Below are 11,903 nucleotides of genomic sequence, written 5' to 3' on the forward strand. Positions count from 1 at the left end.
GAGTTTCACTTCATTCATATCAACATTAACCATAATTAAAATACTTTTCTAAAAAGCCCTTGCCTAATTTATTTTATTTTTTGATCATGTCATGAAGATAAAGTCGAAAGTGAAACTGACGGGGCAATCGCACCGGGGGTTAGGACGACTGATTGAGTTGGTCACCACGACAACGAGGAGAAAGAGGAGTCAACATGAGGTGTCATAGCACCGTGTACCTGATGACGGAGCAACAGGGCTGTGACACAGCGTGTGTGTCATCATGATAACCAGGCCTCGATGAGCAGGATACTGTCTGTCTCTGTGTGAGTGTGCATGTGTGCGTGCATGTGTGTGTGTGGAACTACCTATTACTTGTGGTGGAGGAGAACTCTGTAATCTCTCTGACTTGCTGATGATGTTGTGTAGGGTGATTTCACACACACACACACACACACACACACACACACACACACACACACACACACACACACACACACACACACACACACACACACACACACACACACACACACACACACACACACACACACACACACACACACACACGATGAGCAGCAGCCGAGGCCCGGAATGAAACATGTAAGCAGGTATCCCCATCCAACAAGTCTCTAGGGTCAGAAGGCCCCACGCCGACACTGCCTCAGCCCCCCCCCGCCCCCCCCCAGGGGTCACGTAAGAATCCCACAACACAGAGAGTGTCTACGAAGGCAACACCACCGACAAACACCCCCCCACCCCCGAGTTCTGCTGAGGGACCACAACAGCTGAAACACCGGGGGAGGGAGGGAGGGAGAGGGGCAGAGGGGGGGGGGGGGGGGGAGGGGCGGAGAGGGTCAGAGGGAGAGGCAGAGACCGAGGGGAGGGGGGGCTGGAAGAGAGGGAGGGAGGGAGGGAGGGAGGGAGGGAGGGAGAGGTAGAGAGAGGGGGGAGGGGGGTTAGGGGAGAAGCTGTGAGATGGGGTGGGGGGGAGAGGAGAGAGGGAGGGAGAGGCAGAGAGAAAGAAGGGGGGGGATCTCAAATGAACGAAGGAAGGAAGAAAATAAATGATGGAGGATAAGAAGAGGAGAAAGAGTGAGCTGTAGAGCTGAACACGAAAAAGAGGAAGAAGGGATAGAACAAAAGTTACACAAAACTGAAAGAAAAGAAGACAAATGATATTTTCCCACTGGGTGCAAAGTCTTGATGAATCATGAGGCGGACAGGAATTCACACGAAGTAGGAAACACGTCTCAAAGTAAAGCAACGTGGTAGAAACCCCTTCACATACAGTGGCTCATCGCCTCCCAACCCCAGGAACACGACTGACTGAACTAGACCTCGCTCTTTGTCAGGGAGGGGAGGGACCCGACTAACACGAAACTTCAAACTCTACCGTCTCCCATCCCCCACCCCATATCCTCCTCCCTCTGTGACCACCTCCCCCCACACACACACACACACACACACACACACAGCAGAGAGATGCTCAGGTGAACCACTCTGACTCCTACTATGCGCGTATGTGTGTGTGTGTTGGTGTGTTGGTGTGTTTGCGTGTGCGTGCGTGCGAGAGAGCGAGCGAGCGAGCGAAAGAGGCTAAATGAAAGAAAAAAGTCTGGGGCCATGTTGGTACTACGGTCTCCATGGCAACGAGGTGTGTCTCATGTTTGCAAAACAAACAATGGACACCTTCACGTGAACACAAAAAACGTTGCTAGTGTAAAATAAATGTGGTTAATAATGCAAACAAAATCGATTGATGTGTGTAAATTACACTCCAGAAATGTGACTGAAACAGATTGACCATGTGCAGAACCAACTGCCCCTTTGAGCAACTGAAGAGTTTAAAGCTGCCATTAGGTTGGCTTTTCTTGTGCCTACATGTTAAACATTTTCAATGTGTTCATTCATAGGTTACTATTTGAGAGGCCGAGGCTGACAGAGGGAGACAGAGACCCACAGAGACCGAGAGTGAGACAGACGGAGACAGATAGACAGACTGACAGAGAGACAGGCATAGACACAGAGAGAGAGGGACAGAAAGAGAGATAGGGACAGAAATAGACACAGAGACAGACAGACAGAGAGAGAGAGAGACAGATACAGAGACCGACGGATACAGAGACAGACAGAGAGAGAGAAAGATGCTGTGCATGGAGTGTGGAAGGAGTTGCAGCTCGCTAACAGTGGGATTAACGGGGATTAGGATGTGGTCAGAGTCTGTTAGCCCCATTTGTATGTTGCGGCCCTGATAACACCAAATATGATTCAATAACACAAGGCTACTTAACACAGCTAAGATAACAGTCTGTGCAGAAAAACGACCAAATCGCAATGTTTTGCCACCACTATAATATTTAATTTCCATCAAGAACAGCCCTTGAAGGAAACACCGCTCAAGAATTTAGTTTTCTATTTTGCTGTTGCTGTATGAGTGCATATCCTTTTTTCAGATATTTAGAACTGTTTTGTCAACTTCCTTACTATTGTTATTACTATGGGTGCTCAAAATGGTGAATAGGTTGTGAGCGGGTCACATGGGCTGTTGCCAAGCATCACTCCTCCAGGATGCTAATAGCATTAGTATCACCAGCCAATCGGCACACTTCTCCTCCCCTCCTTCATTCTGCCCACGTGACCAAGCATCACAAGCATCTTTACCCAGAATGCACTCTACAGGTGGCCTAATGCGCTCTCTGTGTGTGTGTGTGTGTGTGTGTGTGTGTGTGTGTGTGTGTGTGTGTGTGTGTGTGTGTGTGTGTGTGTGTGTGTGTGTGTGTGTGTGTGTGTGTGTGTGTGTGTGTGTGTGTGTGTGTGTGTGTGTGTGTGTGTGTGTGTGTCCTAAATTAGTCTTTCTAATGAGAATTAGCACTGAGGCTAAAAGTCTTGGTGTAGATTTGGTATTGCTTACGGTATTATGGTATATATATATTGGTATTATTTTTAAGTTACTATTTCTCTTAACATTTCGTCTGTGAGCAAAGCCAACCAGACCAAACAAAATGGGGGCCAGGGGCTTGAATCAGTTTGCCAGGGGGAGACAGTTACCGCCCAGCCCAGCTCCGCAGACAGGGTCAACTGAAAGCTCATCCACTCGGAGACTGAAGTCTAAAAGATCAACCTTCCTCAATGTTTCCTCATCCTGCCTTTCAGACAAATGCACGCACACACAGTCAACAGTTGCTTAATTCATATACTGTAACGGTGTCTTCTTCACTCTGGTAAAGCAACAAGTGCTGTCTGAGTAGGTGTCCCCACCCCCTGTCCCCACACACACACACACACACACACACACACACACACACACACACACACACACACACACACACACACACACACACACACACACACACACACACACACACACACACACACACACACACACACACACACTTCCCCCACCCCCCCCCAACCACACATAAAAATACACCAAACACACACGCTTAGTCCTCCCAGTGCTGAGCAGCAGAGCAACTCAACAGCCATCTGACAAAAAGAGTACAGTCAGCAAGAAAGGAGACAGGGAGGGAGGGAGAAGGCAGATGATAGAGTGAGGTGGAGCGAGACGGAGAAATAAAGAGAGAGAGATTGACGGAGCAAGAGAGAAAAAGAGAGAGAGTGAGAGAGCGCTAGAGAGAGCGAGAGAGCGAGATAGAGCGCGAGAGAAAGAGAGAGAGAGAGAGAGAGAGAGCGAGAGAGGGAATGAGAACCAGGGGGATGACGACAAGATAGATGGGGAAAAGTAAAGCAGAATGGAAACATTAGAATGGTAGAGGAGGTTTGGAACCAAGTGTTGCAACCTCCACTGTCTCCCGCATGTGGAGCTCGACCCTGCATGGCCTAGTTGTTTGTAACATTTCGGCTACACTGATAGCGGACTTTGCCAACTAACGGGAACGTACCAAGTCACACGGAGGACTAGGGTGCAAGATGGAAGGTTCCATTCGCAGCGGCCGCGTGTGGCAGTTACATCAGTGATTTCTTCTTGGTTAACTCAGTAGTTCACTCATCACTTATAAAAAAAAACTATCCAACATTTGCTTTGAATCATTTACCAAGATAAAAGGGTGGAAAATGAATTCAGTTTGTGCAAACCATGCACTACACAGAACGCATCAGGCAACAGCAGATAACAAGGGACTAACTCAACACTAAACACCACACACTGTTATGTACACTCCAATTAGTCCGGATCTGAAAACAGACTCTTCTAGTTGCTTTGACAGTCATCACAAAACATGTTGTCAAATTTCATGTATCAAATCAAAGAAATTACGAGGAAAGGGATCGTTAGCAGTGTTTGTTTCCTCTTCTATCTCTTGGAAGAAACATTGAACATGTTCTTCTTTTCCGGAAATAATAGATCGGTTACTTTGTGGAAGATACCAACTTGTCTTTTTTTGTACACTTGGCTCGCCATCTCGGTTTTTTATGTTGTACAAAGAAGGGACAGGTAAAGGAAATTTGGCCGAACATCATAAAAATAAATAGACACACACACACACACACACACACGTACTATTGGGAGAAAGGCCATTGTTTCTTCACTTCCTTGCTCTCCTCTCGACCAAGAGGCTGCATCACTTCCTGTCTCTCCCCCTCCCCCTCCCCCTCCCCCCAACCACCATTCCCAGTCTCCTCCTCTTTCTCCTCCAGTTCTTTAAGACCTCCCACACAGCCTACAGCCTCCTCCTCCTCAAACCAATGACATCTCTCCTCTCCGCATCTACATTCATACAAACTGTGTTTTGACAACATCATCTAGAAACAAGATGTCCTCCAAATTTGACCTATGAGATGTCCTCCTGCAACTCATTTTACCTCCTCTCCTTTCATCCTCCCCTCCTCCTCCTCCTCCCAACACACACAACCCCACCCCACCGTTGTGGCATTCTTTCACAGTGCAGCCAGTTGAGTAGTTAGACTTTGGACTCACAGTAAATACCAGCTCTATTTGCTACAGACTGCTTAAAGGGTGAAGGTAGCTGTGTTCGTTTGTGTGTGTGTGTGTGCATTCGTGCACGTATGTGTAAGAGTTGATAGAAAGAGGAAAAAAAACACTGTGATCAAAGACACGTAGGCCTGTGTGTGTGTGTGTGTGTGTGTGTGTGTGTGTGTGTGTGTGTGTGTGTGTGTGTGTGTGTGTGTGTGTGTGTGTGTGTGTGTGTGTGTGTGTGTGTGTGTGTGTGTGTGTGTGTGTCAGCTATCACTCTTCCAAGCGGCGGTAGTTTGCTCCAAGCTGCTTATCAGCAAGACACTCTCACCACACCACACCACACCCACACACACACACACACACACACACAGCAATTGGCATCCAATACAACAGGTCTAGCCTAGAGATGATGTTTAAGTTGCAGTGTGCTCAGTGCGGCCCCTCCTACCGCCCAGCCCTATGCCCTCCGCTCATTCCTCCACTCGCCCAACAGTCCCTGAAACCTTCATCCCCCTGCAACAAAAACACCTTCCATTTCCTCCACACCCCCTAATATACCCCGGTAAAGATAGCCACCCGTGAGTCCCGGGTTTACCTGCCGGTGCCCGTATCCCTGACTCCAGTGACACGTGGAGCCAGCAGGCGACGGCGCTCACCTCCACCCCTGGTGCTGCCAGAGTGGTGAATCATCCTCACCGTGTGACAAGGCAAACGCCATTTTAACACGGGGCCCTTATAATACCTGGACGGTGTTTGACGATTTGCTGGATTTAAAAAAACAAGGTGACGCTAGCATAAATAATACACAGAGCTAAAAATATACGCTATGAACCGCGACCACAGATGGAAGAGTGTGTGTGTGCCCGTGCATGCTTAGGACCAGGCAGCCTCTCCACACTGGACCTAAAATTAAACACACCGGCCAGAGACCACAGGGCAGACATGGTGGGCTTGGGTTGTGCGTGTTTTTTTTCAGCAAGCATGTATTTGAGTCCATATGTTTACCAGTGCATACATGTGTAGGCCAATATATTTGTCCATGCGTGTTATGCTACCCCAAATACACAGGGTGTATGCATGTCCATCAAACATTTGGTGTGTGTCCTACTTTAGCAACTTTTAGCATGTCTCATATTTCACTCCTCCCCGATGGCTCGTGTCTTAGCACACTCTCTCTCTCCCTCTCTCTCTCCCTTCTCTCTCTCTCTCCCCCCCTCTCCCTCTCCCTCCCTCCCTCCCTCCCTCTCTCCCCCCCTTCTCTCTCTCTCTCCCCCTCTCCCCCCCCTCTCTCTCTCTCTCTCTCTCTCTCTCTCTCTCTCTCTCTCTCTCTCTCTCTCTCTCTCTCTCTCTCTCTCTCTCTCTCTCTCTCTCTCTCTCTCTCTCTCTCTCTCTCTCTCTCTCTCTCTCAAGAGCAGAGACACCTCCAACATGGTCCCTTTGTACTTTTCAACGCGACTAAGCTTTAGCACCGCCGGGTCGTTATGTCTGGCCATTTTACTAGCCGCTGCTACGAGTCTTTGAACTGGAGCAGGGCTAAACAACACGATAGCTAGTTAGCAGCCAGGTCGGCCGTACCCATGGTGAACGAGGTAAAAATTAACCAGGAGTCTAGCCTCTTCCTCCTGGATAAAGCACCAGGCGATGAGGGAGGGAAGGAGGGGGGGGGGGGGGAGAATGGAAGGGTTCCAAAGGCAAAGTTCATGGAACTCTTAAATGATTCCAAACAGGAATAAAAACAAGAGAGATGGTAAATATAACGGTCCGGGGGCTGGTCAATAGTGTTATCTGGTGCAATTCATACCTTTATGCTCACTACCTTCACGCTTATATAGCCTCCTTCGAGTGCTATGACTATCTACTACAACTACTGCGCTTCCTATTGGAGCAGGGAGGGGGGCCTAACCGTCCTGCTAACCCATTCATCATCATTAGGCTTTGGTTTTAGAAACCAGGACGTGCGAGAACAAGTGTGGCGTGAATCATCAGTGATCATATTATACATTTCAACGCCTTAGCGAATGTCTCTATCGTTTCTCTCGCTCTCTCTATCCTCTTGCAGAAGTTGACATGGTCCCATTAAACGCCGGGCCTCCATGTTGTAAACCATGTCATTAGAAACCTGTCGGACCGGTTAAGTTAACACCACATCCCCCCATAAGTCCTCCCTGTATTTGCATGGATGTTCTTGCCTTGATCAAGTTTGGCTGCACTTGGCCTGAGACGTTTTCTCTACCAGCAGATGATGTAATAGGAGGGAGCCATGCAACTGTAAATATCTGTGGCCTCATCAAAGAGCTGCTTCATTGTGGGGGTGTAAAGGCTACAAGGTGAGAAGGTTTAAAGAGCCACTGTTGGGGGGATGTGTGTGTGTGTGTGTGTGTGTGTGTGTGTGTGTGTGTGTGTGTGTGTGTGTGTGTGTGTGTGTGTGTGTGTGTGTGTGTGTGTGTGTGTGTGTGTGTGTGTGTGTGTGTGTGTGTGTGTGTGTGTGTGTGTGTGTGTGTTCACCTGGATGGTTGCGGGGCAGTGGGAGGTACAGAAGGGGTGTTGACTGTAACCTCCTAGGCCCCACCTCCACCCCTCCCCCTCCCGCACACCTCTTTTCTTTCCCAACAGTTGGCTCTCCGTGAGGCTTACACTCCTCCTTCTCTTCTTTCCTCTCCTCTGCTCTGCTTCACTCTCCCTCCCTCCCTCCCTCCCTCCCTCTCACTGTCTCCACACCTTTCTTAACTCTTCACATCCACGGCTGCCCATCCCTCCCTACTGGCCAGTGGGGTGGGGAGTAGGAACATAATCTTATCTAAAAAAAGGCGGGTCTATATATAGTTAGTGCGCAGCAATAGGGAGGGGGAGGGGGGGGGGGGGAAGAAAGAGAGAGAGAGCCCATCAACCCATCTCTGGATCTTAAGGTGGAGGGGGGAAGGGGCATCGTTTACGCTAGGCTGTTGGCGGGACCTCAGGGGACAATAAGAAATGCCCACAATTAGATGTAGCCACCGCGCTACAAGTTATAATCGACATGTGCTCAATTATCATCTTTATTCAAAGTCGGATTTGGGTAAGAGGCGAGACAAACTGCACTTTAACTTCAGCCAAAGCCCTTTAACGCTGTCTTCTGATTTAATAAACATAATTTACCCATTTGTAAAGTTCAAAGGTATGTACTTTCTTTTGATTTATTGAAACCATTATTAGCAGTTTTTTGGAAATGCAGAGACAAACCAGCCTTCAAGACAATATCGGCTACACAGCCAAAATAAGAAAAGGTTGAGGGGGTTGGAGAGGGACCTAAATGATGAGCTTAATACTCATTATTTCAAACTGTAAGCGTTACCCCTAAACGTGTTGCATTCATTAGTCCCATTTACAACAGGCAGCATGCTGAGTACAGCAACAGACCAGAGAGAGAGAGAGAGAGAGAGAGAGAGAGAGAGAGAGAGAGAGAGAGAGAGAGAGAGAGAGAGAGAGAGAGAGAGAGAGAGAGACTACTGTTTCAGGTGGTTGTTTAAGTGCTTGATGACTAAAGGATCGTCACGTTATGATGACTGAAACCCAGGGAATTAATTGTGAAGGAGGGGGAGGGAGGATGGGGGCTAAAGAGGCTAATGTGAACACAATGGTCTCAAAGGGAGGAGAAGAGCTTTTAATTAGCCGACTACATGGCTCTCCCTGTAGACCAAACACATATCCCGCTGCTCCGTATAGAGTAAGCACAAACACACACACACACAAACAGCTAAATGTTTATATCCAAGTCAGTAGGGATGCACAGGTAGATATTCACACTGGAATCTGACACTCAAAATGAGTTTATAGATACCTCTCACGTCAATGATCCCAAACCAGGAGTGATATAAAGACACACAGAATTGGCAGCATAGAATAGTGCCGGCAGTGATGGATGTACAGTAGTTATTACCACTCCGTCGTAACATGCTGTATTTTCTACCACATCTCCAGCCCCCAACAATTCGGGGTGCTCCAGACTTGTTTTCCTCTGAGCTTTTTTGGATGCTCATTGTGTCAACGTGCCCCTATTGCCCATCCATCAATTCAAATGCCTTGCATATGCAAATAAGGTGCTACTTACCCACATCCAGCTAGCAGTTGCATCACAGGACTACACAGAACAGGTCAAATCACACTGGTGTGGTGACAAATTAAATGCCCTCACGTTTAGATTAAACTTTAAAACACAAAACACTTTACTTCAAGTTGAGTGACATCTGTGTTTTCTCTTATGTTAGCTATTTCAATTATCAAAAGGTCCTGTTTTACCTTCCAACTTACTACAACAAAATATACATAGAGATAGTCCATTTAAAAAGTAACCAGACAAATGGGGCCACATCCTCTGGCCCCCACACACATCTAACCGACCAAGACTTTGACCTAGCAGACACAGGGAACGCACTCGCAGAGGCAGGCCATTCACACCCGCTGCAAATGATGGAAGATGAGAGTTCATACAAATAAAAAAAATAAAAAACACGTTCTGTGTAGGAACGCACCCAAGACAAAGTCCACACCCACCGCCAGCCTAGTGTAAATGGTTAATTTGCACCCATGAAGGCAGTCACCGTGTTGTTGCTATGTGTTCATTTAGTGATGTATTCTTCAGACACTTCTATATAACTAAAGAGTTGGAGGCAGACACTTTAATATAGGAATAAAGAGTAGGAGGCAGACACTTTAATATAGGAATAAAGAGTAGGATGCAGACACTTTTCTATATGACTAAAGAGTAGGATGCATGCGTCGCAGAGCGGGGAGCGACCAGAGCCGAGGGCCTCGCTCGTCCACAGTGTAGAATTTCGTAATGGAATGTGAACTGCTCTCTCTCTCTCTTTCTGCCTCTCTTTCTCCTCCCTGCCTCCGCCGAGAGGAGGAGAGCAGAGGAACCAAGGGAGGATAGGCTCAAGAAGGAAATGAGGAAAAAATATAACCCCCAACAGATGATATGGAAAAGTTATCGTCTAACAGTTACCATATTGGATCAAACTATGCGGTCGTGTAATTATATTGGGGGGGGGGGGCGGGGGGTAGTTTTGAGTATAGAGAGCAACAGGTTGCAAGAATAGCATCCCTAAACAACGCTGAGTCGGGGTAAAGTTCCGACACAGACGACGGTTACACCCTGTATAGTCGTCGGCAAGGGAGAGAGCAGGGAAGCCAGAGGGAGGAAGAGGGAGGAAAAAAGAAAAAAAAATGCCTAGCAACCATTATCTAACCAGCTCGTGCTACGTTGCCGTTCCCTCGGCGACCGAGCAGCCAGCCCCTCATCACCTCTCCCGCAACTCCAAACAACTCCAAACTTACTTTACAAACGATAAACCAGTCGATTAATTATTGACAGGGGAATAAGCGATAAGCGAGTCTTTACACGGTAAACCCAGAGACCGAAAAGTCATCATCACCTACTGGTGTTTAAAACTAAACTGAAGTTTGTCCCAGTAATTCAAGATGTCAACATAAAAAAAAACAATAACACTTTATTAAATACAGCGTTTTGATTGCAATTGAGTTGCTGGATGACGTCGGGAGCAGCATTGAGCCGTGGCTTTGCTGGAGCCGTGGGGGGAGGTGGATGCAACAGGCGTCACGTCGATGATGTGGTGAACTGGCTGGGAGATGAACAACTCTACGAGGGCCTCCCCCGGAGCGGCTCTTAAAAACACACTCCAAAACGATCTGTTCGAGCGATTCGAACTAAACGACCTGTCGAATGAGACCCGAATGTGCTCCTGGGACGACCCAGTAACTTTCTAAAATGTGTCTCCACAAGGTCATCTTGTAGCTTAGCACAGCAGGCTATGGCAACACATGGCCACTAGTAGAGCAGCAGCAGCGAGGCTCGGACCAAAGTGCACCGAGATACGGATGCTCCACTCCAGTGTCGCCAGTAGACTTTGAACCCCAAACCATCCCCCCCTATCCTCAGCCCCCACACATCATGAACCGACCCGATCACACCAATAGTACCAACACGAAACGACACTCGGTTAATGAAGCTTGTCGTGGAAGGGGAACGAGAGACAGGCAGAGAGAGAGACAGGCAGAGTGTCGTGAATGAGGAAGAGACTCGGCTCAAATTCCGCCGCTTGAGACGCTGCATGGATGAGCATCAGCTAAAGTAGGAAACACAAGGCAGGCGAAATGCCTCGCTCTCCGCCCTCCCAAAGTCAAACTAATCCTCGACAACTCTACTCCCCACTACTGTCAAAGTTGGGTTTACCAACTACACACATCCGAACAACTCTTTAGAGACTCACTGGAGGATGAGGGAACAGGAGAGTAGGGGACGATAAATACGTTTGCCACTTACGTTTGACTTTGTTGGGGTTGGGTTGCTTACGCCGAGACATCGTCGTGATGATGATGATGGTAGTGATGTTGACTAGTGATGATGGACTAGTCGAAGAAAAAAAAAAAAAAGCTGTAAAGTTGTTCCGGAGAGAGGACGACTCAAAATGGCGTTTCGAAGGATGTGCAAAGTTCGACAAACTTTGTCGGCGTCTCCTCTTTCCTCAACCCTCTCTCCGGGAAACCGGATTAGGAAGACGAAGAGGAAAGAGACGTCGAGGGGAGACGAGAGGACGAAAAAAAAGATTGATGTATTTATTTTTTTAATTTGCTTTCCTCCCCGGGCTCCCAGCGCGCTGCTCTCTCTCCTCTCTCTCTCTCTCTCTGGCTCTCTCTCCTAAACCTGATAAGTAAAGCGCATCACGTGTCGGCTCCTGCCAGTCTCCTAGGGGATGTGGTGAGAGGCTGGCGAACTGGACTGTGGCCTGCAAGCATCTCTGTCTCTGGGCGCTGCTGGGAGGAGGAAAGGGAGGGGGAACGATTTTTTTTTAATATATTTTCGCAGTGTGTGTGTGTGTAGGGAGGGGGGGTCTAACTGCGGGCTGCTGGTACCCTCGATCTGTCCCTCATTTTATCTTTCTCTCTCTATCTCTCTATCCTTCGCTCTCTCTCTCTCTCTCTATCT

At 48.1% G+C, this 11,903-nt stretch overlaps 1 protein-coding gene across 4 annotated transcripts in view; it reads right to left on the reverse strand.

Annotated features, from left to right (window-relative positions):
- The window catches only part of rreb1a (ras responsive element binding protein 1a), a 48,886-nt gene extending 37,063 nt beyond the window's left edge, over nt 1-11,823 (reverse strand). For 3 of the 4 annotated variants that reach the window (XM_056583903.1, XM_056583900.1, XM_056583902.1), the window contains exon 1: nt 11,241-11,823. In XM_056583903.1, coding sequence (XP_056439878.1) covers nt 11,241-11,280 — 40 coding nt within the window. In that variant the 5' untranslated portion in view covers nt 11,281-11,823. The remainder of the gene's footprint in view (nt 1-11,240) is intronic. The other variant, XM_056583901.1, reaches the window with a different exon arrangement.
- Between the last annotated feature and the right edge of the window lie 80 nt (nt 11,824-11,903).

The sequence above is a fragment of the Gadus chalcogrammus genome, chromosome 23 (assembly GCF_026213295.1).
Source record: "Gadus chalcogrammus isolate NIFS_2021 chromosome 23, NIFS_Gcha_1.0, whole genome shotgun sequence".
Lineage (NCBI taxonomy): Eukaryota > Metazoa > Chordata > Actinopteri > Gadiformes > Gadidae > Gadus > Gadus chalcogrammus.